A 26949-nucleotide genomic window follows, 5' to 3' on the forward strand; every position below is an offset into this window, starting at 1 on the left:
ACACCTCCTCCTGACCCGACAGCGTCAGCCGACGCGTCTGCCATTGAGCTCGCTGCGCGACCAGCGCGAGCAGCCACCCTACGCACCGGCTGAAGACGCAGCGACCCGTGCGCCGAAGCAGAGGCGCCTGCCCTACCACACGCCGTACATCCGCGACGCTCCGAGCGTTGCGGTGCCGTGCTCGTGTCTCCAGGTTGGATTTCATTTAATCTGCGCGCGCTGACGCCGCGTCCGGACCCATGCGGACACTTATAGTTACTGAATGCGTAAGAATGCTGAAAGCACGCAGTAATCTCAGGAGCTGAAGCTTCACGACCACCTTTTTAAGTTGACCATCCGAAATGGCTCCATTTTGACTTGTGTGCTCGAAACTGTGTGGAGCTGGGAGTTTGCTTTGTTTTCTCTCATGTGGGGACTTTTCCAAAGTGCGTCAATTAGCGGTAAGGGGAATACGTTGTGGTTGCGATAAAAATCTCTTGTAAACGCGCACGCACGCACACACTCACACACGCGGGGGCGCGCGCGTGGGTGTGTTTGTGAGCAAGCTTAAGGACTTTTGCACATCAACATGTGACTTGCTGCACCCGCTATCCAGTAATTGCGCGAATGTAGAAAATATGCGCTGGAATTGTCGGGTAAACAACACGCAGGAAGTCGCAGATGCGCTGAGCCTCAACTCGAAAACGAATTCCCCTCGGTATGCCTTTCCATTTGTCCATTGTGAACAAAAACGTTTACCCCTTGCACGATTACTGCATGAAAGCAGGCTGGCCGATTAATTACTTTTGCCGAAATTTCTCCTGTTTCCTTCTACCAGGGTATGATTCACAGCAGCCTTGAGTATAGTGTGCCTCAGCCCGCGTGGTGCGGATTCACAGAGGCCCATGGTCTGCTACTAACACTACTGGAAAGGAATGACAGAAGAGGGAGTGTGAAGATAGGAGGCAACGATGGCATAGTGCAACTATCAGTAAACATGGCGTCAAAGGCGGAAAACGCACTCGCACATCACTACTCTACACGCGCTTCAAGGAAAGAGATCCAACTTTGCCAGCATGACAACCCTCTAAGGGTCGCCTAGTGATTGAAAGTGCAGGACGTAATGCACCTACATTTGCCCAGATTGCAGCTGGTGAGCCAATCCTCCCAGAGGGGGATAGAGTAGGGAAGGAAAGTGCATTTCGATATTATGTGTGTGTGTTCCGCGTTGGCAAGTATTTCAGGACATTCGGTACAATGAGGGAAAATTTTCTCTTTTACGATGTACCGCTGGTATGGGATGATAATAGTATTAAGTTGAGCCTGTTTGAGGATCCTTGTCTATAGTAAGGGGAGTGTGCGATGTGGTGCAGTACAGCAGCAGGTGCTGGTCTTGAGTGCGTTGTAGATTGACTTTATGAAACGCCCCCGTGGATTTGGTTTCCTAGCTGTACCCTGTCCTGGCATGTTCCGCGGTCAAACTGGTGCGCCAGCACATTTCCAATGGTTTCCACATGACTCTGGGTCCAGATGAGGTGCATGTGTTATGCTTCTAACGCAAACTGTCCAAGATTTCCCCATATGTTATGCTTCTGGCGCAAGCTGTCGAAGGTTTCGCGCATTTATTCGGTCGCTTTCCAATCTCTGAGATTTTTCAGCGCTTTTATGACGTCTGCGTATATTTGTAGGGGTGACTGTCTGCGCAGGTCCATCGTTCGTTCGAGGACGGGTTTTATGACTGCTATCACTAGTGTGTCTACGGAAGGAGAGTCAGAGAAAGCCCTGCACAGCTCTCGAATGATTTCGCAGGACGAAAAAAAATGCGGGCTGGTTACGCTACAAAAACCAGCACGCAAGCTGTGCACGCAAGCGCGTATGGAGCGGGCTCATCAATCATACGCGGAAAACCTGAGCATCCGTTAGTTTCGCGTCTCATTAGTGTAGTGATCGGTATAACCAGGTTATGCGCTGTTCGACCAAGCCGGAATCGTAAACCGTCGAATGGATACTGCTTATCAGTCGACATTTTTTACCGTGCAAGCGATTTATATTTTTCTCTCGCGCCAATAGAGGCTTATTCCGAACAACACCATCTGCGGGGCTAGTTGGCTGCGATCCATATGTATCAGCAGCGCGAACACAACACAGGAAGAAGAAGGAGAAGAAGGTAAAGAGCGCTGAAATGCCAGCTTTTTGGAAAGTTGGAAGTTCAGCGCTCTGCACTATCTTCTCCCTCTTCTTCCCGTTTTGTGTTCGCGCTGCTATGTGGCGCTTGTGGTAGCAAATAGAAAGATTACTTTTGTGATAATATACAGACCGCTATGAGACATGGAGGTTTATTCTGACGCAACGTTTGACACTGAAAAGCAGTGGTGCTATGAGGCAGAGGGGTGGTCATTATTGTGCTAGCAAACTAAAGGATTATAGGCGAACACAAGAAAACGAACTGTTTGTTCAACTTAGTATTTTCGTGAAAATTTTACAAAAGTCGCTGCCTCCGAAAAGCGAGAAAATCGAATAAGCCTTATACCTGCGACTGTCTTTATTCTTCTTTGCTTGAATTTTATTTGTACTTTGCCTTGTATTTGCGGGCGGGTTCGTAAGGCAGAATTCCTACGTCTTACTGTATTTTCTGGCGTATAGTTCGCGATTATTTTTCAAATTTTCGCCATCCCGACCTACAGTACGATGCAAGTGATAGAAGCATTTCTTCTTTTGCGCTATCAACGCATAGTTTGTAAGGTGATTGCGTATTTTTACGGACTGCACCTGATTTCAAAGGTTATGCGAGGTTCTCGTCGCATCAGATTGTTACAATCGTGCGAATGTTGCAACAGACCATCCGGCCTAGCCGGGTAAGTCAGTGAACCACAGCGTTCAGTTTCAGCCGCAACTATAGCTGCATGAAGTCTACAGCAGATCAGAATCTACCGCCTTTGTGCCTCTTGCGGACAACACATATTTGGCATGTGTGAAAAGTAAACTTTTAGAATTAGTTCCAACTCCCGCGATGCTATTACAAGTGCGGAATGTCAGTGGGCGCTACACACTTTTTGTGAGCGTGCAATGCAAGTGCGCTGTGTGTGGTGTGCACTGTGTAGCATTTAGCCCTGTAGTGCGCCGGCTGAGCTTTTCGATCGAAATTTGTGCGGGGTAATAATCGACGACAAAGAGAGATAAGACTGTCTCGGTGGTTTGCAGGGAAACAAGAACGAATTTCTTTCAATTATGCATATCCCACCAGACAATACACACACGTGGATTTATTAATGGCTGCAGTTTCATCGCACCGACGTAGTGTACAAGCGAGTGTGACTTACATAGTGGATCAAGCTATATACCGAGCAATACGGTAGTCAGTCTATTACTGCGCCATACTGGTGTTGAGGTGTGTTATTTGGAAGTACCACGAGGAAAAAGCCTTATGCCTTATGGCCACTCATCATTACCGCATGAGGTGCATTACCTCATGCGGTTTTGACCTCACGAGGTCGACATGAACCTCTCTTACAGCTCAAAATTTTTTGAGTGAGATTAGTGGATCAGACCTCAACACCTCGCGTGCGTTTGAGGTTGAGGGAGGTCGTCATTCGACGAGGCCGGATTGCAAGGTTGAGCTTTTTCGCAGCTGCCGCGCCTAGATGTGATGCTCGCCCCTTACGAAGCAGAGTTCGAGCGCACTGCCGTAGTGCGCACTGACAGCTGGTTGGTGTTCGGTTACTCCCCTTCGCAATACCGCACGCCGCGACCGGCTCTTAGGTTTCGGCGGCTCCACGGTAATCTCCTTTCTGACCGAGCCTACTGCGAGACACTCCCCGCTGGCCTTCTTGGAAGCTTAACGGCGCGTGCACTTACTCTCTTTTGTTTTTAGTCCGCAATTTTTGTTCATTACTTCGTCATCATTTTTTTTCCTGTCTTTTTCTCGAATTGCTTGAGTTAGGCTGGCGAGCTGACTTTCAGAGGGTCCCGGCAGCGGCTCCTCTTGCTCACGCAGAGACGGACACTATTTCCATATTATGTGAAACACCACGTGACTTACGTAGTATATAACTCCGCTTTAAGCAAGTTGTATGACCACGTGCTTGCGTGGGCTACCGGTAGCTCGGCTGACTCGCAACCTAAAGGCCAGGGGTTCGATTCCTGACTAATTACCCCAGTGTGCTTCTCAGCACAATTCATCAACTTTATATACTTAGATCTCCTAATGACATTTCAGTCATGTTGTGACCCTCTAATGACCAGTTTTCTAATGTTTGAAACAGTTTTCAAATCCGCCACCCCGCATGTGACGTAGCCACCCTTTCGACAAATTAGGATTTTTTGCTCACAATTACAACGCTACCGGATTTTCCGCTGACGGTACCCTTAAAGCTCTGGCTTTAAAAGCGTATCGTGCATAGCATCCCCCACCCCATCAATTTACAGTCCGTGCGGTAGAAGGTCCGTGTTAGCTGGTTGTCGATCCGTTCATGAATGGGAACGGCGCACGTCCAATACGAGGTGCGCGCAGAGCAGATTGCCAAATATTAAATATGATATGCTCGCAGATATTTACGCGGAAACACGTAATTACTGAAGTACCCAGCGATGTGCCAGGGGAGGCTACGCACTGCAAGCCGCAGTCCGCAAGCTGTTATGACAGTGGGCCAGCTGCGCATGACTCACCGAAGCTCACACGGAGCCCCCAAGCAACCGCGGTAGACGCACGTTCTTCCACGCGCAAAATCATAAACTCTCCAAGCTCTCATGCCAGAGTAGCAGCTTTTCTTACTGTGTGCACTTTGAATGGCATATTATGCAGAACATTACATACTGAACAGTTATACATCGCCTGAAATGAAAGTATTGTTATAACTAGTCATTATAACAGTACCGTCATTATTTTGGATTGCCTATCTCTCAGGATTCTCGACGGATGGATCTTTAATTGCGGTTTAAGTGAATTAGGTGATTGTTTTTTTACGTCGTGCACCCGACTTCAAATCGCAAAATGAGTTGAGGTCACAGATACCTCACAATATGAGGTTGAGTGAAGTCGCTAGTGGCCTGTGGAAAAATGGGGTGAGTGCGCCTGAGGTGACCTCAACTTCAAATGATGAGGTTGAGGTTTAGTGAAGTCACAAGATTTTATTTGAGGTTGGGATGAGATCGCGGACTTTTGAGGTCGAATTCCCACCTCTGGCATTCACAGTCAGACTGAGTCCGTACTGCTGCTTCAAATGCCTTGCAGCTGTGTCGTTGAATACCGCTGCCATGAAAGCTGCCACAGCATACCCTGTCGCGCACAAGCTGTCAGAGGCTGACCTTCCATGCTGCAACGCGTTGTGCTGCGGACAAAAATGGATATATCAGAAAAAACCCTTTTCGCAGCCCCTCGCGCTGCTGGTGGCAGATGAGCCTCTGACAGTTTGTGCGCGACAGGGTATGCTGTGGCGGTTTTTATCGCAATGTGTGGGTGCGCGCTTGTCTATTATATACAGGGTGTTTCACCTAAGACCTTACACAATGTTTAAAAATAGGACTCTTGAGTTAGAAGAGCGCTTTTTCCGGGATAGCATTGTCAGCGATGTAGTACATCAGAGTGCACTTAAGACGTGCTAAATAGCAGGCTGGTTAACTAATAATGAATCGTTAAATTTTTAACTATTACTGTTAGGCTCCTTTATTATTAAGAGGCGTGTAGCCCGCCGTTATTAATATCCATATCAGCTTCTAGAATTTCGAAAACGCCGTTTCCCTCGGCGCTGTGGCCTAACAAATTTTGGCTACATCGCACCAGAATACATGTCTTTTCGAGAAGCATGCAGGCAAAGCAACCTCTCCAGTGCGCGTAACCGTCGAAATATCCAAAATTTGTAGGGCCACAGAGCCTAGCGTAATACATATTCAAAATCCTAAAGGTTGGTTGGTTTATGGGGTTTAACGTCCCAAAGCGACTAAGGCTATGAGAGACGCCGTAGTGGAGGGCTCCGGAAATTTCGACCACCTTGGGTTCTTTAACGTGCACTGACATCGCACAGTACACGGGCCTCTAGAATTTCTCCCCCAAAGAAAAAAGACTTATATCAGTGTCACTTACGGTGGGCTACACGTTTGTCAGTAATTAAGGAACCTAACAGTAATAGTTAAAAATTTAACTATGCAATATTAGTTAACCATCCTGATAGTTAGAACGTCTTAGCTGTATTCTGATGTACTACACCGCTGACAGGGCTATGCCGAAAAAAGCGCTCTTCTAACTAAAAAAAAAAAGATTTTCAAAAATTGTGTAAAGTCTTAGGTGAAACACCCTGAATACAGTCGTACCCCATTAATACGAGACCCGCTACAGTGTTACGTATTTTACATATATTACGAGCCCCGCGGGCAGTCACAAGGCCCGTCAGTGTAAACTCTGCGCAAGCTCATGTTGGGACCCTCTCTGTCTCGCAGAACTGCAACAAGAAGGTAGGGATGAGAGTAAGGAATTCGTGGAATGCCCCACCTTCCCGGTTCGCCACCAGCACCAACAACCCGATCCGTGGCTTCGTGGAGGACGCGGGCCTCGTTCCCAACGCCGAGAAGACACTCATTTCGCTCTCCATAGGCGACCCTACCGTGTTCGGCAACTTGGTGCCATGCGAAGAAATACTGGCACCGATTGAGACCAGCCTCCGGAGCCTGAAAAATCATGGCTACATCCCCAGCACAGGTAAGCGCGAAAACACTGATTCCCTCCACATTATCAAGGCAGCGGGCTGCTGGCTTTCGTATGCTTGCTGTCCACATGGTCTCGCTCAAATGCCACGTGAGGGTAGATGTAAATTTTAAGTTTAGGCACAATCGTTATTGCAGAAAGTAAATGCAAATACAATAAAATGCTACTCGAGGAGGTCCCAAAGTATAGATACCCAACAATTCTGGACAGAAGCATTTTTGAGCGGGGAACCATTTATGAACGCATTTTTTTTTTCGTATAATGTAAGATTTCACTATAAAAATCAATACATCCGCAGGTCACCGGGCGGCAGTCTTGCTTTTTTTTTTTGTATAAACGTTTATGCTATCGTCAAAAGTGTTCCCCATTGGTTTTCTATGGCAGTCCTAACTATTCGATGCGATTGAAAGGGATACTGAACCAAACTTTTGGAGCTGCTCTTTTGCATGGAAACAAGAGCTTGACTGCTAAAATTAATAAATATGACAAGCATTTTAGCGAAAAAGGCGGATAACACGCTTTTTTTCGCGATTTATTGCCGTATCGTTGCACCTGGCGGCCGCCTGTGGAAGCTGCGACTAGACGTCATTACACCCGCGCGCCCACCGTTCCCGCAGAAGCACGATTGCCATCGCTACTCGCGGCTTTCTAGTAACATTGCAGCTTTTCCATGTCTGTCGTCTGCTCACGGCGTACACAGATATGTCAAAATGTTAATCGATGCTGTCTACATACCAGAACCGTATGCACGCTTACGTCCGCTAAATACAGCTACTTCTTGCGGACCTTACGCCATTTCTAACATTCTCACTTTTAAGACAGAAGCGCGACGATGTTCAGACAAGTTGCGCCATCTGGTGGTTAGGAGGAGAAGCATTGTTGTCAACAAACCGACACCCCTCTTAGCCTAAAGGGGGCAGAATCGTCACTCTAAATAAAAAATAAAGCAAATTCATTACTCGTAAGTTTTCTTATGGACGACAGAAGACGAAGCGAAAGACCGGTAGCCCATTTATGGCCAGTGAACGCGCTGAAGAAGCCAGTAACAACGACGCAACCAGTCCGAAGCGAGGTTTCATGCATCGAAGGGCGCCGCCATATTTGTCGCCGCTGGAGGGTGCCATGACGTCACGCTCTTCACCTCGCGCTGGCCGGCAGGGCTTGGCGCGCGCTCATGAAACATCGAAAATAAAACCATCCGCTGAAAAATACGCGCAGTGACGACAAGATTTCGGTGTAATCACACTCCGAGAGTCTATTTTCAGCGTTTTTGTTCTATTTTCAGATTTTGCTTCAGTATCCTTTTTTTTAAGATAAGATAGGAATTTATTGTGTACAAATCGGTTACATAAATTCAGTATACAGGCGAGGGTCCCAAAGTCAAGCGACTGTCACGGGACCCCCGGTAGATTAATACTAACTTGATTAAAAAAACAAGCAGCATCACAGACAGGTACAATTAGCAGTAATAACAATGGTATTTTAAATAAGTAACAATTATGTAATGAGCATGAAATAGATTAGCAGGGCAAAAACAAACAGACAAGCAAAACAAGAATAACAACCCACTATAAATAATATTCTACAAAATACAGCGTTGTGAAAAGACATATAGGAAACAATTGAGAATACAATGATACAGTTGTCAAGAAACAAAAAACAAAGAAGAAATTTCTAGCAAAGGATTTTGCTAAATATCAGAAGAATGAAACATTACCTTCAGTATTTCCATAACAGTAGCTTATAATTTTCCAACTTTCGAAATTTTTTTCCGAGAATGTTGGACATGGACGGATGTGTAGACCTTCTGGAACACAACAGGTAAGAGTGCAACAAATAGAAAGCAGTCTATCGCAGCGGACCTTTAAAACAGACATACGAAAAAAAAGGTCAAGAAATGAAATAATGTAACTGGCGGTTGCATTCGCTACCACCACGACAAAGAGAAATAAATATAGTAGAGAGGATGGAGAGTGCCGTACCCATTTACTTTGGCGACCCGAACATTGTGTCCCACGTGCGCATGCGCAGAACCCAAGGCTTTCTTCACGGCAAACGGATGCTGCTCGCGTTCGCTTTGTCTCAGTTTATATCGGCTGCAAGTTTTAAGCGATTATATGCGGCTATTAGTTATACTCCATCACGATTTTCAGAGTTCCTAAGCGTAATCAAGACGCCTGCTTTTTCATCGCCTGAAATTACGACGTCAGCACAGGCGGGACGTTCAGATGGGTAGATTTCCTGGCAAAATGCAGCCAGGCGTAATAAACTGCTGATTAGTGCTTTTTGCTTGCTTTTCCTGTAGGTGTAGTTCACATATAAATAACGAGAGATATGCACGTTTTGTTTGCGAAAGGTATGGTATGGTTTGTGGATTTCACTTCCTAAGGTTGCACGTTAACTACGATAGACGCCACAGTGGAAGGCTCAGTGTTAATTTCGACCACCCGGGGTTCTCTAACCTGCACTAACATTGCACAGCACACGGGCGTTTTTGCATTTCGCCCATTTCGTCTCCATAAAAATGCAGCCGCTTCGGTCGGGATTCGATCACGCGACCTTGGACTCAGCAGCCGGCTGTCATTCCTACTAAGCCACCGCGGCGGGTACTTGCGAAAGGCTTCTGCATCCAGCTGCATAGGCGATGGCACATGGCATCGTATGGTTTAGGTCATCTGTTTCATTTGGACTGGCACACGACTTTTACAGAGCGCTTTTCTTCATTTCCATTAAAGTTGCTCGGGCTATACTGAACAATTCTGTTATTTATTCTTAGCTGCAGTCAGATATATCTCACGCGCGACTTAGCTCGATTTCAGCGCTGTGCTGTTTTTACTCACCAACGAAGCTAGAAATCATAAGCGCACGAAAAGTATTCCACTGTTGTTTACTATGGGCTAGTAAAATTTGTAGACTTCTTGACGAGCCTTGCGTGGCTTGTCCCTTCGCCGTGTCAAGCATTTATGTTCCTTCATGTTCTGTAGAAAGGCAATGCATCACCTGCGTAGTTGTCTGCACGTTTTAGAAGCGCTTTTAACGCCGTGATACTTCTTTTTGATTGCAGGTACCCTGGCAGCTAAGGAAGCTGTTGCCGAATATTCATCCACACATGGACTAAATGTTAATCCACAGGTGAGCGTTCACAGAACGAAAGCAAATACACGAATTCACGACCATTATGGTTGTTGCTAGTAAAGGCGATAAAATGAGCAGCGTGTTTTATTGCGCGTTTCCTTTGTTTCTGTCAGTACACCATGCTTTACGCGGGTGTGCTATACGCGCACTTCAGAGCACTTAGATGTCGGCTTCGGTGGACTTTTAGGATATTTTTGAGTTGAGGATGGCAATATATTCCTCTTATCGTTAACCAAAATCAATTTTTGCCGCACCAAAGCAATCAGTTTTAAAAGCATCAAGGACATCAAACCAAAACGAAAATCGGCTGCGGGCTAAATGGTTCAGAAAACCCGCCGAGTTTCAACAATTGATGTCAGCTGGCAGGATCTGTCATGCGCTTTTTGTGCAATAGAAACGCATACTAAACACTTTGTATTTCTTTTTAATATTGTTTTTCTCTTAAAGGTCACACATAGTTTCATAGTGCATGAAGAACAACATCCGTTTGATGTACAGATGCCTGCGAGTTTGCGTCACCTGCGCTAAGAAACTGAAGTACTTTTTTTTTATGCGCAACTAATAAACCGAGTTAGGCAACGTTCTGTGGCGGCTACGTTGAAAGCAAAACATGAGATCCGAGCCAAGATGAAAAGAGCACGTGAAGGACTGCACGTTTCGAAACACCGCGACAAAAAATGGTCACTGCTACAAAATAGCGCAGCAAACAGCACATGGACACACCAAGCTTTGGCAGCGATCAGCATTCACACTCGTTAAAAGCTAGGTGCTACTTTTAACTTCGGTGAAAACACCTGCAATGGTCTAGTGGTACATAGTCAATAGTGTTCACTTGCTAAAATGCCACGACTGAGTAACGGGGTGGCAATATAGAAATACAAACTATAGAGCCTGTCGGTGCTGCAGAAAGTACAATCGCGCTCGCCAGTCTTCCTTGCCTACCACCCACCATAAAGACTCACATTGTCGTAGCAAGCCACAAGCTGCTGATTTGTTAAACGCTCTAGGCTACAATCTTATAATACGATGTCTGAGAGCGACGCATCTTGCTCTGGAAGATTTTATTTTATTCATTACACAATACTAGCCTCATTTCCCGACGCTGTTGCAGATGGCAATAAAATTCTGTCAATAATTATCTTAATTTCGTTCCATAGTGACCTTGATGACAAGCATCCAGAACATCTGGCCAAATACATGTGGCAAAAGCAACATCTCTGAGAAAAGGAAATGATTGTGAAATGGCTGCTTAATTGCCCCCTTCATGCCTCTGGGCGCTGCCTGTAGCATCGAAAGATGGCTCGAAGTTAAATAGCGAGCGCTTTGGCGACGCCATCGATTAGCGCCCGCCATGATTTGAGAGCCAGCCTACACATCTGATACGATGCAAAACATACAGACTGCCTTGAAACTTTCTCGATTAGCAAGTGAAGAGTGCGACGTCGATGATACATGTATCTGCAGCAGCAATTAACTTCGCGCTTCAAGGCGAGAGATCGCCCTCGAAAACACGTGAGGGGGGGGGGGGGGGGGGGGGGGGGGGTAGAGCGACAAGCATGAAAGCTGATAGAGAAGCCTTACGCAGGTGTTCATTGAGTTTCTTCACTGCAGGTGCTCGCGTGAAAGGAGCGCTAACGTTGCCCAACATTCACTCTATAGGAAATCTACCGCAAGCGCAGCACGTGATGACACCATGCCACGTGCCAGCCGCGAGCGCATACATTAAGCTGCTCAAATGAGCGACAAAAAGAAAACCTCGCAGTAAAGTTAAATACCACGAGGTATCATCCTAAACAGGCCTAAACGTCTAAACGTGACTAAATGGAAACCTTGAACAGCGGTGGTTTTCAGATTGTGGTGCTGTCTTAAAGCATTAAAATATTAGAGGGACACTGAGCACAAATTGATACTGGCTTGAATCGAGAGCTTTCAGAAGATAGAAAAGGTAAAAAAAAAAGAATTTCAGGTTTCATCACCGCCAGCCCTTTTCGCGAGCAAAATGCAATGACGTTAAGACAATACCGCCAATCTCTGAGGCTGGGAAGCACCGCCATTCATTTCGAAACAGTGATCATGGAATCCTTTCCGGTCTAGCCGTCACGATTTTGAATCGAGTGGCGGGAAAACTTTTAGTGGGCTAGCACTTATAGGGGTCATTCCCCGCATTTGGGTGTTGTGTGTTTGTCTGTCTGCTTGTCTGTCTGTCTGAAGCTGGTTTTGTGGCAGGCTGCTCACCTGGCCACCACCGTGTCAGGCGACAGCATATTCAATCGTGAGAGGCTGCTCGGAAAGAGTAACCTGGGTCGCTATCCAACCCAAGCAACCAAAGTCACATAGCAATACCTGTCATAGCACCTGCCTTGTTCCACTGCGCACCTCCCAACGGGTGGCTTACTTGCCAATGTGGTGCCGGTGGGTAGGCTAGTAGCGGCGCACTGGCACAAGGCAGGTGCTATGGCAGGTGTTGCTATGTCCACCTTTAGCTTTTGCAGGAAAGAACCCGTGCACACACCAACAACCACCTTAAGCTAGCAGAGTTGCGCAGCACCGAAACACATCATGCTAGCGCACGTATCCGCATTTGGCCTAATTACCCAAATCGACTGACATTTTTAATTCAGTTTTCTCAACAGCAAATTGATCGTTCGCTGCCGGGCAAACATCATCATAGTCAGAAAGAGCCACAGAATCATTTTTTTTTGTGCCGAGAACAAAAATTGGATGGAGGTGTCTTCAGTGTCTCCTTAAAATGTAACATCGAAAACTGCGGCCCATTCGGTGACAATTCCGGAGACGCTCGCATAACAGCAGATTTAGTTCACTGTGGAGCGAAACTTCGCTGTGATGTCTCCAGCGAGTAGAGGAAAATTTTTGTCATTAGTTTTTTGAAGCCCAGAAAACTAACAACTCTATACGAACGGCGACGATTATGTTGTGCCCACCTAATTGTTAACTCACGTTTTGCCAAAATTAGGCACCGCTCGATTACCACTGTTGATTGTATAAGCGTATAGCACACCTGTCTCCCAGTAACTCTAAACGCATGTTTAGCGATGCCAAGCCCCGGTTACGATGGGATGTAGAAGACTGCGGAACTCTGAAACCTGTTACATATTTTTAAAGATAAGAATAAGAACGCCCACAGAATGTTGTGTAGTTCACATGTGCAACCGTATATGGCTGCGCTCAAGAGGTGTAGACGACTATTGCTTTCCCAGAACCGGCCTTAGTGTAAGCGTATTAACAAATGCGATCTCCGCACGAGGAACGACTATAAACAAGCCAGCAGTGAAGGAAGGCTATCTGTGTATAGTGCCCCCGACAACTGCCCCAATCCCGCTGCATTGGCGAAGACAATTCACCTGAATAAACCTCTGAAAAGCTGTCAATGAAGTCAGAGAAACACAAATTGCACTGCGAAGCAAACTTCACGGTCGCTTATCCACCATCAATGGATGGAGGAGCTGCATATATGTCCAGAAGGGATAAGCGAGATCATTTTCAAATATTATTTGAGTACGTCAATAACACACGGAAAACCGGGTTGAAGTGTTCGTTTTTCTTCTCCCCATTTGGCATGGTGCGCGAAAATTAAAGCGCCTCCAGTAAGCGGCAATGTCTGCTATGAGGAAAATAAGAGGCGCAAACGACCAAAAAACGCTCACTCCGCGATTATCGGCAATTTTCCCGCCAGCGCAATGCCGAGTGGCCTTGACAATGAGCCAGTTACTCATGTTACGCGACGTCGCCGCCTAAATAACGCGTGTCATATCTGAGCACGGCGCTGGCTGCCGACACGCATTTAACACGCATCGCACGGATGGCCCGCGCTCTCGGCCTGGCACGATAAAGATATCAGCCGCTTGGCGCACGCAGTATGAGATCTAAACCGCCTTCCTCCGTAGCACTTTCACCGCACACTCAGCGGCCCCATAGTGCTGCGCCTGTATTCGCGACTGAACAGCTAACGAAAGCGTGCCCAGGTGCCCGGTCATCTCTATACGGCTATACATCCATAAAGCTGCGTGGCTTAACTGACTTCACAATCAATTTATGGGACGCTTTCTCGCTTTAATATTCATCCAGCCCACTTGCACCTGCCATTTTTCTGCACACAAGATGGTGGCGTTTGGCTTTTTGGCTCTCCGATCTGCTCGGCGGATTTCGAGCACCGTTGAACGTTCCACGCCATGCCAAGTTTACTTACCCCCTCTGACAATATTCGCGCAAACTGAGCACGAAGCGCTCAACTCAAAACGATCTGAACTAGTTCAAATAATAGAGAAACAAACAGATGTTCTAAGCAATCGCACTCTTGCGATCATTCATTGTATGTTTCGCTATAAGAGTTTTAAAACTGACCATAGCCATTGTTACTCTCCATGAGCTAATACTGATTACAGGTCCAGTCCTTCAAATAAATAACATCGATGAAGTGTGCGTTACACAACCTGTACAAGCCACGAATTTGAGGGTCGCCGTGGCTTCCGCATATTAGCCAGTGGACTGATCAGGAGTCTGAGGTAGGGTATAGGAAACGGAGCACCAAATTATGAGTGTATATGCTGGCTCGCACAACACTCATTTCTCTGCTTTGCACCGGTGACAGTTAAGCTAACAACCCTTGCGCTATTCTCTAGGTCATTTGAGGCACGGATACAAAACATCCTCGAACCCAGCAGTGTTCACAGCTTTATGCGGACACGAAGGCCAAAATCAGCCTCGCAATCCTTAAAGCTGACGGTGCGTTGTGCAGGACGTCATCCTGACATGCGGCTGTTCACAAGCATTGGAGATGTGCGTTACAGCCCTCGCAAACAGCGGACAGAACATCCTGATACCAAGGCCGGGTTTCTCCGTCTACAAGACGCACGCCGAGTCCGTAGGCATCAAGGTCAAGTTTTACAATTTACTTGTAAGTATCACCGCAACCAGAGAACATGGCTTTCTATGCAAGTATCCATACTTGGTTTGACTGGTCAGCGTAAAAAGAAAGTAAAATGCTATGCGTGAGAAGGTCTTTTCTTTAAACCCCCCCCCCCCCCCCCCCCCTTTTTAAATGAAAAAGTAGGTCTGCCACGTCTTGAACATGAAGCTAAAGAATATCATAGAGCTTCAGTAATACTTTAAGCTGGGCCAGTTGGCTCATTTTGCTATTGGAATGCATGTAGCGCGACAGAAAAGACCAGTGACAGCAGATGAACGGGATAAGCGCTTGTCCCGTTCATCTGCTGTCATTCGTCTTTTCTGTCACGTTACATGCATTCCCAATAGCAAAATCGTAGAGCTTACAACGGCACAAATCTAGCAGTTGCTTTACGTAGATGTCGCACACGCTTATATTGTTACAGCCTGAGCATTTCCCTCTGCAGGGCTTCCTCGTCATATGCACCGCTAGAAACGTGTATTGCAGAGTACATCCAACCCTCTACAACCATCTGCAATCCCTCGCTGTTGGTTTGATTCGCTTTCTTTTTTCTCACAGGCACATGCTTCTCGCATTCGTGCGAATACGGAAAGTTTGTGCTTGAGGGAAATACTGCCGTCTAATTAATACGAAGCTTACAAAGCAGTGACAAAGAAAATATAGTGCAAAGAAATTCACTATTAGTATCAAGCGAAGTATGACTCTTGGACGCTTGTGTCCAGTTCAAGATTTGCACAAGGCGTAATACAGCAACGCTGTGTGGCTAACAATTGAAGTGCAGATAATACACACTTCTTTCTTTCCCGATTTCACGCCCCAGTTTGAGCGAACACAATCCCGAAGAAGCCGCGTTTGCCAGTGAGAGTGCGTTTACAGCTCCAGCTGTTAAAAAGAAGCTCTCCCGCCTCCTTGCCGAGCAGCGGCATCGGCATCGAGACAATATGGTCCGCGATCACGTGACAAACTTGCGCACATAGCCCGAGATTCGCGCTAAATTCGTCGTGGAGCGCAGGGTCGAAGAAAGACGCCGCCAAATGCCTTGAAAGGCAGCTCGCGAAAAAAATCTGCAATCACTGAATGGCGCCGAATCTTGCGCAGTAGCAGCCCCACGGTTATGATAAAGCCGCCAGCGCCGATAGGCGACAGGGAGCAGCAGTCGCGTTGCTGGATGGCGATGTATGCAGCCGCGGCGGAGCGTCGGGCTGTGAACGCTGCACGGATGCGGAAGGCCAGAGCCATTAACCTAGGGACGCTCTAGGGACGCTGCCTGCCAACGGCTGCACAAGGTGCTTACACCACGAAGCACTTGTTGTGCAGAAACAATGTTCACCCACTTGTGCGTGACAGCAGCGTCAAAAACAAATGCAACATTTGTAAAAGCACAATGCGGACTAGCGCGCTGACCGTCCGCATTACCACGGCTGTAATCGTCATTTGACTTTGTGTGTCAGCATTGTGTCGCTTCACTCTGCCACAACACGATGTGTGCTTATTTTAGTGCATGCACACGATTGGGAAGGTTGGTCTACAAAGTGGGCACAGTACATTTGTAAAGCAACAAGGGTGTCAGGCGCACCGCACTTGCACCGGTTGAGCCCCGTTTGCCGCATCTTTCTGTGGGCTGATACTGGTACGCATGCAATCTCAACTGGGCCGAACACTGGCTCCAGTGCCGGCCTCGGCCTCCGCGAGTTGACGTCGTGCGCCCTTCGCAGCCCGAACGAGGCTGGGCGGTAGACCTCGTGAACCTCGAGTCCCAGATCGACGCGAACACAGCGGCGATTATCGTCAACAACCCGAGCAACCCGTGCGGCAGCGTGTACTCCAAAGAACACCTCAAGGACATCCTGGCCGTGGCCGCTCGCAACTACGTGCCCATCATCGCCGACGAGATATACGAACACTTTGTGAGTATATACATGGCATAGTTCGCTATTGATCTTGCACGTAGGAACATATACGTAAATTTTGTTCCGGCTTCTCAGCATGCTTTACTGAGTTTCGTCAAATCAATCATTTCGCATCCTATCATATATTTGCAAACTTGTTATCCTTCACATTTTTCTTCAGCTGTTGACCTTTTCCCTTCACTTCATCCTCTGTCATCCTCAGTATGCAAGATACCCCGAACGATTATCGAAACTTAAGCATCGCTTCTCAAGCAGTGTTCAGTGACCAAGGCTTCCGTATGGAAGCCGAAACTTTCTTTTGACCCAAACCATTGATCGGCATCTCCCTTTTTTGTTGAAATGAACTTGCTACCCGACCAGACGTGATTTCGCCAAACCTTAGATTTCGCTCTTTGTCACCTCCCAATCTACGGTCCACTTTTCCGAATGCAAGGGCAGGCTGTCCTGTATACCCATTGATGTCTTCCTTTTATCTCGTTTTAATCATGAAAAAGACGAACAAAGAGTTTTGAATACTTCGTTGTCTTTATCGTCGCTACGAAGATTACTGAGACGCAAATGTGGCTCTCAGTGACGTCTAACGCGCAAGATGCGGTTCCAGCTCTTTTCGCGATGCGATGCGAGCCCGGCGGTGTCGGCTTTTATCACAGCACATTCAGTGTCTACGAAACTCAAGCGATCGCACGGTCACCGCTGGCGCATTGCGGGCCATACTGAGCACGCCTGTTTAAGTTTTGTGTGATAACATATTCTTGCCAAACAGTGTTTCACATATTTACAGTTTGAATGACACTTTGCTGAGTCATGTGTGTTTTTTCTTTCCTCAGGTTTTCCAAGGACAAGAATACCATCCCATGGGGTCTCTCTCTGAAGACGTACCAATTCTCTCTTGCAGCGGGCTGACAAAGAGGTGATGCAGTAGCTGTTTAGTAATGAGTTTGGCTGTGGTGTGTCGTGCAATGAACGAGCATACAACTAAGCTTATGTGATGCGGTCGACTTTCTATACGGAACATCGCGAGCTTTCCCTGTTATGTAGAAACGTAGAAATGCACAGTGCACAATCTTTATTTCTGAAGATACGTCTGTTCCGAGATCTCCTTGAGTGGACTGGCGTTCATATTTCGGCTTCTGGAAGGGTAGCCTCAATGGGCTCAATGAAGGCTGTCGAAAGGACGCTTTTCGATTAGAAAAAGGAAGGCAATTAAAGGAAATTCCATGCTGCGCTGGCTGGTTGTCGAGAAAGATTCGATATGCTACCTGGCTGTTGTCTACACAGAGAAAACAACGCCCTCCTCGTCGTCCATTTTGCGCCGCCGAACTTGGGGCCTGACATTGCAGATGCAAAGCGACCCCTTGCTCTTGCCGTCATATCCGCGTCCCAGAGATATAAGCGTGCAACGTCTAGCAGAAGCACAAGACCAAGACTGCAAAGACCTAAGAGGTTTTACAAATAGCGTAGGACGAGAACAAGTCATAGGTTTCCCAGGTGTGCATCAGAACGGCAGTTCCGGAATGGGCGAACGTTCACAACAGAATCCTTACGAGAGGACAGCCAGATCTGGTACCGTCTTCGCCGAGATCATACGTACTTAGCTCTCTCTATGACGGACATAAGGCACTGTGAAGTATACAAGTTCTGCTGGCAGCCAGTACGTATGCCAAACTACATCAGATATACTGTCGAGAATGCGCCAGCTGCATGCAACAAATAGAACTTCCAAGCTTACCACTTATGGCAACACCCTTTCTCTGCCGACAATGGCAAAGAGTAACCTTGCTTCTGTTTCATACATCAACGGAAAGAATTATATGTTCATCACAGACCACTATCCAAGCTATATTGAGATGGAACCGTTTCAACAACGCCATGACTGTCCAAAAACTGTCATTTTCAAAACGAAATCAACGTTTTCAAGAAATGCCATTCCCGAAACAGTCGCCGCAGATAACAAACCACAGTTCACTCAGCGTTCAAGAACTTCTCCAAAAGAATGGAATTTCATACACATCGCCTAAAGCCTCCAGTACCCTCAAAGTATCAGGAGCGCACAGGCAGCAGAGACTGCTAAGACAAAGACGACTAATCTGATCCCTTAGACAGCACAGCTAGGATGTCGAGCTGCGCCCTTGAGCAATGGCCTCAATCCTGTAGAGCGTTTTCAGTGCGCTAGCACTAGAGCTTCCACTCAGCTGCTTAGACGCTGTCTGTGCAGTCCCTCTGTGGCCTTGAAGAGGTCGACCTTGTGACGTCCTCAGAACCTGCCCATCGGATTGTGAGCAAACTGCCCACCGTGGCAGGTGGCAGTTCAGTTAATGATTAGTCGGGAGAGCTTGCTCGGTGAGAGCAACCGGTGTCTCACAAGCCCCACCAGTGGTAGAACCTGCCATCGCAGGGCAGTGGCGCATCGCTTTAGTAACCGCTGCACCACTGCGCCAGGAGTGGTATGAGAACTCCCAGAGATGGATAAATGCAATGAAAAGAATGACCAATTCGGTACATACGGGCATTAAACCATTAACGCTGTCGCGTCATACCCTTAAGGCGGAGTTTACGTGTCCCGCCCCCCCCCCCCCCCCCCCCCCCGGTTTCAGTGCGCTAGTACGAAGGCTTCCACTCTACGATTTGGTGATATTTGTCCAACGCCTGCTTGAAATTGAAAACTGAGCCTCGACGCGAAACCGAAAGCGAAGTGAAAACCGAAGTGCTAGCGCACTTAATTCTCACTTGGCCTAATTCTCTTAATTCTCACTTGGCCTAACCACGCTAAATCGTCCGTCATTTTATTTTTTCTGACGAAGAATGCCGACGCACCTACCTGTGCTGGCGAAACTGTTGGTGCCTTCAATGCCTGATCCAGAAAGACTCAAGAGCAACGAGCATAAGTTTTGAAAAATTCAAAGCCTAGACTACAGCAGGCGCCATGCTGCAGGACACTGACCCAAATTTCAGGCCCTCTTAGAAAGTACGGATCAACGATCTCCAACAAAGCTGTGCGGTGCTAGACAAAGTAAACACACCGCAATCTTGCCGGATTGGCATGACCCAGGACACGGTTCGTTGAAACGCCAAGCTTTTTGTTATGGACCCAAATTCAAACAGTACAGAATAGGATGTCATGTCTTTTGACAGCCTGCCTTGTCCTCCTGTGTCCTCTGCAAACCATTTGGCCAGGGAAACGAAAAAAATGCATCTCTCGCCACCACAACAATCAGGGCCTGGACCAAAGTCACGTTCAGGAAAGACCTTACCTTTGAATTCAAACCGCTATGGCTCCAACTAAAATAGGGCGACGTGCAATGAGCAAAAGTACTGATTTGTTGCGGAATCTATCTGCAACACTTTTGTATGGTGTGATATGGTACGGTATGGTATGGTATGGTATGGTATGGTATGGTATGGTATGGTATGGTATGGTATGGTATGGTATGGTATGGTATGGTATGGTATGGTATGGTATGGTATGTGGGTTTAACCTCCCAAACGTGCTCATGGTGTATGTGAGACGCCGTAGTGGAGGGCTCCGTATTAATTTCGACCACCTGAGGTTCTTTAACGTGCACTGACTTCGCGCAGCACAAAGACGTTTATGTATTTCGCCTTCGGTTCGGTTGCACATGCGTGTGTCGTGCGTTGTGTAGGGACGTGGTATAGCGGACCGGAGAGAGATGCGAGGAGCCATCAGTGGGCTATTGTTGCAAGCAGTAAATTGAGGCAGTCCCACTACGCAGCAGCTATCATTTAAGAAGGGCAGTTCTATTTTGTCGTCAAGCGCCAATGCTACCATTTTGACAGCTCATGTTTTAGCTTGTAGAGGCTCTCTCGAACAAAACAAAAAAAAGTGTCGCAACCGGCAAAATTTTAGCCTGGTCCATAGATTATACCAAGTACAGGGCGCAGCAGTAGTCTACAAGTCGCCAAGTTGTCTAGCGTGTGCAGTGCTCAAAGACTCATTCCGCCGAAGGAGGGATCTCTAGTGATTCGAGCACAGGTGGGGAGGAAAATAAATAGGGAGGGAGAGAAAGGGGCTCGCAGCCTATTTTACACATTGTTGTAGATAATATGGTGCAGTTATAGTGTACAAAGAACTGCGTACATACAGAATGAAGATCAACAAAAATAATGATGACCAGAAACATCTCTGAAGGAAAGAAGGAAAGAAAGAAAGAAAGAAAGAAAGAGAGAAGGAAAGAAAGAAAGAAAGAAAGAAAGAAAGAAAGAAAGAAAGAAAGAAAGAAAGAAAGAAAGAAAGAAAGAAAGAAAGAAAGAAAGAAAGAAAGAAAGAAAGAAAGAAAGAAAGAAAAAGATTCTAAACGGCTTATAGCAGTTTTGGTTTGGGGAGGCAGGAACCTTTATTTACTCGGGAAGGTTGCCGGGGAGGAGACTGCACTGTGCTTCCCGCTGTTATTGGGCAGCCTTGGAGTTGAGACTGACTCGCGGTGTGAGGCCACGGGTGTCGCTTTTTCTTCCAGCCTTTGCGTAGTGCTGCCGACCTTTTACTTTTCTTCGTGTCAGGTTTAGGAAACATGTCAATGATTCTTACTAAAAATCACGGCGAAATTTTCGTAACGATAGAGAAGAAACGTTTCGACCACCATTGACGAGAAGAAAATTCGGCAGACACTTAAGAGTGCTTACGTGTGAGAATGCGAAAGCATTAAAGTGCTGAGTCACGCTGCATTGCAGAATGACTGAGTCATGACTATGATTACGAGGCATGGCTATGCATAATATGTTTGTACAAACTCTATACACCTTACATTACGTTACATGTAAAGTGGAATCATACATACTACTTTGCAGAATAATTACGACTCATGACTACCCATACTTTTTCAAACTCTATACACCTTACATGACGTTACTTGTAAAGTGCTGAGTCATGATATGTTGCAGAATGACTATGAGTCATTAGTCATGACTATGACTACGAGTCAAGACTTTCATAGGTTATAATACGTAAAGTTTTATCATACATGTTCGCTTACGTGTGTCGTGACATCGTACAGCGGCGTACTGCATCATCTGAATTTCGTGTCCTAGACGGCGGCGGAATTTCTTGCCATGGATGGCGGACACCGGCATTTGTGCTAATGGGGCATATAATGTTTTCGCGTTAATAAGAAATGGTTGCCTGCTGCGGGTTCACGCAGTCCCTACATTCTAGCGCGGGAGGTCTCAGATCTTTTGTCTATACTGTTGGGGGATCTGAGACCCCCCTGACTTAAAGCACTGAGTGTGTGCGTGTAGAAGAAATTAAGGATATTGTCTCTCTCTCTGCGTGCAGATTCCTCGTTCCGGGCTGGCGAACAGGTTGGATCGTAATCCATGATAGGCACGACGTCTTCGCGCGCGGGGTGAGCCTGTGTGCCCCTCACAAGGGCGCTTTTTCTTTCAGAACCACATTGTTACAGGTGCCATGATAGCAACTTTTTGCGTTGACGCCACTGTTTGGTGAGTTGCTCACCGATCTTTGCCCGCCCTGCCGCTCAGAAAACGAAGAGCAAGGTTGGGCTTTCGACTACTTTCTCTTTACTAAACATGTAGCTCCATTCCACTGTTAAACGCGTGCATTCGGCTGTCGGTATACGCGCTCTCTAACAGCAGGAAGTTTAGGGGCGCAGTTACACACTGCTAACATTCCTCACGAGCGTCGTGAAGGCGAACTATACCTAGCTGTGTAAAGAAAAGAGACAAACAGTTGCTTCTGCGTCTTGTCAGCTGGTGTCGGGCGCTTGCGCACGCAGCCCATTAGTTAGGCGCGTTCTGCACCTTAAAAACTCCGAATCATAGGTCCTTTAAAGACTTCAATACCGCATGAGGTTGGCATGCGGGTACAAATGCGTGGCATTCAACAGTGCGCCCCTATAATATGTGTCTGTTCCTTACTCTTTTTCGGCTTGCAGGTAAAGCAAGGACTGCAGTCTTTGAGTCAGAAAATAATGGGAGGCAATGCCCTGATTCAGGTACGATCATGCTACTTGCGCAGAGCCCTCCGTTTTCGGTTTTTTTTATTAATTTTTTTTTCAGAAGAGCTTGGGGCAAAAACTGGCCCTCCATAATTTCAATTGAAATTCGGGCACAAGTTAAGTTTGTCTAGAAACCATTCCACAAATCGTATTATTTCTTGTTATCCTGAGCAATGAAAAAAGACATCTTTGAGCGCTCATTTCTTTTGTACATGACGCTGTACATTCACATCCAAGCTATCAAATATATGGTTATTGCATGAAAGATATACTGGCTGGATGAAATTTCGCTTTTTGTTATCTCCTGCAATTTTTTCCTCGCGTATTTATCCTTCTTCGCAGCATTTCCGTTTCCACGTAGTGTCTACGTGGTCTTGCACGTATTCAGCGAAAGGTCACATCTGGCATTCGGCATATAGATTAGCGTTAGGGTGGTGCGCTATTAGCGCATGGAAGCAGTTCATACAAATACGCCAACAGGAAGTACGTTAAGAAGAGTTGTAAATTTAGGTTACTTTGTAGAAAAGTGAGAAAATGAGGAAAAATTGTATTTTGCCCCAAATTGAAGGGCCCCACTCATTACAAAATTGAAACGATATTACTGATGTGTGGCGCGTGCCTGACACCCCCAATGTCTTTTATTTCAGGGAGCGTTGCCTTCGATACTAAAGAACACGCCCCAGAAATTTTACGACGAGACTGTTTCAGTGGTGCAGGTAAGGAAGCAATACAACGCCTGACCGGCTTGAAGCGCTGTTACGTCACATTTGCGTTTTTTTTTCACATTGCCTTGCGCTCGCTCCGGTTTTTGTTTTATTCCTCGTAGAAAAACGCGGAGATTGCGTACAAAGCCTTATCGACGATTCCAGGCATGCGGCCAATAATGCCCCAGGGCGCTATGTATCTCATGGTGAGTGGCAACACCGGGAGAGAAGAAGGATGGAAAAAGGGGGGAGCGGGCTTCGCTTAGTGCGATTTTGACGAGAGCTCCCTTCCTCTGTGACTGCAGGTTGGCCTCGAGATCAACAAATTCCCCGAGTTCGACAGCGACGCAGAGTTCGTCAAGGCCCTCTTCGCCGAGGAGTCCGTTTTCTGCCTGCCAGGCAGGGTACGTGAGAGAGAGCATGCGGTAGTGCCATTCTGGTCAGGCACTCGACCCCTCCCCCTCCCCGGTTTTAGAAAGCGCCGGACCCCGCATGCGTAAACAAAGATAAAATAAATACGTAGAAAGAGATCTGAAACAAGTTTCTGGCGGCGGCATTCGGCGGGCGAATATGGACGGCCTGTGGCGTCGTTCAGATAGGCCGCCCGCTCCAGACTGCTTCCAGACGGCCGCAGGCATTACGCGCTATCGTACGCCTCACGTAACACCCTAGACACAGCGGGGCCACGGGGGCCCTCGCTGCCACGCTATCTCCGAAGGACGCGACAGCATGAACCAAGTTTGTTTTGAGCTACAGTGTATCAGAATGTTTCATCCCAAGGATGAAACCTATGCATGCATGCTCGAGCAGTGCTGGAGAATCTTCGTCGGAAGAGCTTCTGTTATTGACCTTCGTAAGCTTGAAGCGTTAGCTTAAATATACATATACAAAAAAAAGTAAGGCGATGGCTCATACAACAGGAGCACACGTAAGCCAGGCTCGATGACTGCTGTGCAGTTTAGTATATCAACAGAAGAACAGAAGAAAAAAGCTTTAAGAGTCGATGAGGAAAACAGTCCTGCAGAGACGCTATGCCACTAGGCCCTCCTCTCTTCAAACAGAGGGATTGTCGCCATTCACTTCACAAAAGATTAAAGCCACAGAAAACGAACCAGAAATTAATGTAACGAAGGGACGGTCATCAGTAGTACGAAGAGTTGAATGCGAACAATGTCATTTCCTTTTTTTTTTTTCCTTTCCAGTGTTTCCACTATCCGAACTACTTTCGAATCGTGCTGACAGTGCCGCAAGAAATGATGCTCGAAGCCATCGACCGAATGGCGGCGTTCTGCAAGGCCCACTACATTGATGAGAACAGGCTTGTGCAACAAAGCGAAAGCAGCCTCGTGATAGGTGGTGCGCCGATCGCCATGGAGGCCCGAGGATAATGTACAGCGAAAACTACTCGTGGACGACGTTGTGCATATCTGTTGCGGCCGCACAGGAAGAGGCATCTGTTCACACCAGCCGGATCAATGCGCGCATTTATGTATATAACACAGGGAGCTTTGACAAGTGTCTCCAGACGAACCTGAGCACAAAAGGGAAACTGCGACACTTATCTGTAACGAATACAAATCTGTTTTTAAGAACTAATAAATTTTACGTTTGAACAAAGCCAAGAAGTTGTCCTAAACACGAAACACTCGGACCGACTGCGTGCGCCTTCAAAGAGGAGAGACAAACCAACAAACAAAAAAGCAGGTTCTTTTGAAACGCTGGAAAGACTGCCAGGTGAATTAAAGTGGGATGATTACGTTTGAATGTCTGGACGGATTGCGTATGGACGTCCGCGTTTTCCTGAAAGGTAAGGATAGGTGCTCGGTATTTTAAATCGTAGAGTTCAGATTTCTGCACACCTTACTTCACATTCAGGCTTATTTCCCAGGCTTCTTTGCATTCAAACAGGGAAGGATTTGCACTGTGGCTCGCTTTTAAAGCTTCGACGTAGCAGTCATTGCCTTCGCGTTGTAGTGTTCGCGCTGATTTCTTGCTAAGTATTTAGCCCCTCAAGACAATGAAGACAAAAGCGCTTCTTCTGCCTGAAGGTGCTGTTGAAAAAGGACTTCGGTATAGAAATGCTCATGAATGCATCCAGTGAATTAGTGACTTATCAGACGATAATACCTTTGATAATTTTGTAATGAAGGTCATCAGCGCACAATCTACGAAATATTTACATGCTAAAGCCGAGGAGGTGACTGCGGCGCATGCCGCATCCGCAACTTTCACCTACGGTGTCGCCAAGCCATACGGCCGCCTCCGGTACCTCCCAAGGGTCTTGGTACCAGTCATGGTACCGGCCAACGACGTCCAGCTTGGCCCGGCGTCTCTTCTGTTCAGCCATCACACAGCGCGTTTACCGTATTATTGCGCTTCGGGTTGGTTTTTGCACACAGACACGGCAACACGTTAATGTAATATCCATTTGCGCGACTAAAGAACACCCTACGAGCAGAGAACAAAAGCAATCGCACTTTCTGCCTGCCGCAGTGCTTGAACTACGGGGTCAAAGACTAGAAAAACTGGCATGCATTCCCCCTAGATTCTCAAGAAGGAATAGATAACTGAATAAATTAATATCTCTGTGGGCAAGTCGGCTACTCATGGTGAAAATTTAAAGCAATGCGATAAAGTGAGGGCAATGAAGAAAAAAACGACAGGACTAGCGCTGTGGCTGTTTGTAGTGCGCATTTCAGCCCAAATGATTTCTTCCGGAGCACCACCAGCGATTTTGACTGACGTAAATTGTGAACGAGCCTTGACTGCGACATTTGTCAGCAGTGACTACTTGATCGCACAGGTATCTTTTGAAAAAAGAAAAACATCTGTTTCTTGCGCAATGGTAATAACCGTTTAAATCGGTAATGACCGAATTAGCTATAATTCGAAATGTGCACAGAACTTTACGGAGAAATGGAGCGACCACCACAGCCGGTATCGGTACAGCATAAGTGCACCAAATAAATACAATAGTTGCGGCTTCTCTTTAAAGGGCCACGGACCAGGGTCCGGACATTTTTGAAAAACAAGCCCACTGCATAGATGAGGCATCGAAGATAACCTCTGCAAAATATTAGAGCCATGCGCGCCCCGAAAAGCTGCGAAAATTCAAATCAAAGCCCGTTCGTTCTTGCCTTCCTTCAAAAACGGGCCCGGCCCACTACTCTGCACCCCGCTGACGTCAAGGGGGGCTACTTTCGCTAAAGGCACTCCATTGGTGCATCGTTCTGACTGACGGGAGAAGGTTGGGCGTAGCCTTGGCGTCGCGTCGTCTGCACAAGGCTTTCCGCAGCGCCTTCTGTTCTGGCTCATGCCTACAAACCCGCATGAAGGAACAAAAAAAAAAAAAAAAACTGCGGAGGGAGCGTGCGGCGACAGCCTTGAACCCTAGCCATAAAAAGTAAAAAAATAGTAAAACTGAGGGAGTTGGTTCGCCCCCCCCCCCCCCCCCCCCGCCGTGATCACGTCACGAGACGCTCTGCGTGCGCGCTCCCTTCTCAGTTTCTTTTCTTCTATGCGAGCCCCCCAAAACAAGGTTTTAATTAGTAGTGCAGCAGAGCCTTTCCCTCGCTCGCCCACATGACCGCTCCGCACACACACCCCTTATCTTTCGTGCATCTTGCGT

The 26949-nt window shown here is 47.0% G+C and overlaps 1 protein-coding gene across 4 annotated transcripts in view; it reads left to right on the forward strand.

Moving 5' to 3' along the window:
• Window positions 1-24938, forward strand: part of Tat (Tyrosine aminotransferase) — a 55259-nt gene extending 30321 nt beyond the window's left edge. For 2 of the 4 annotated variants that reach the window (XM_089579968.1, XM_089579965.1), the window contains exons 2-12: window positions 6412-6670; window positions 9741-9808; window positions 14568-14726; window positions 16454-16645; window positions 17476-17558; window positions 21936-22005; window positions 22555-22614; window positions 23265-23333; window positions 23444-23527; window positions 23627-23725; window positions 24524-24938. In XM_089579968.1, the coding sequence (XP_089436094.1) occupies window positions 6433-6670; window positions 9741-9808; window positions 14568-14726; window positions 16454-16645; window positions 17476-17558; window positions 21936-22005; window positions 22555-22614; window positions 23265-23333; window positions 23444-23527; window positions 23627-23725; window positions 24524-24709 (1308 nt within the window). In that variant the 5' untranslated portion in view covers window positions 6412-6432 and the 3' untranslated portion in view covers window positions 24710-24938. Of the gene's footprint in view, window positions 194-6411; window positions 6671-9740; window positions 9809-14567; window positions 14727-16453; window positions 16646-17475; window positions 17559-21935; window positions 22006-22554; window positions 22615-23264; window positions 23334-23443; window positions 23528-23626; window positions 23726-24523 lie in introns of all 4 variants that reach the window. The other 2 variants (XM_089579966.1, XM_089579967.1) reach the window with 2 other exon arrangements.
• Window positions 24939-26949: the final 2011 nt, after the last annotated feature.

This window comes from Amblyomma mixtum, chromosome 3, assembly GCF_055824585.1.
Source record: "Amblyomma mixtum isolate Tamu chromosome 3, ASM5582458v1, whole genome shotgun sequence".
In the NCBI taxonomy this organism is placed as follows: domain Eukaryota; kingdom Metazoa; phylum Arthropoda; class Arachnida; order Ixodida; family Ixodidae; genus Amblyomma; species Amblyomma mixtum.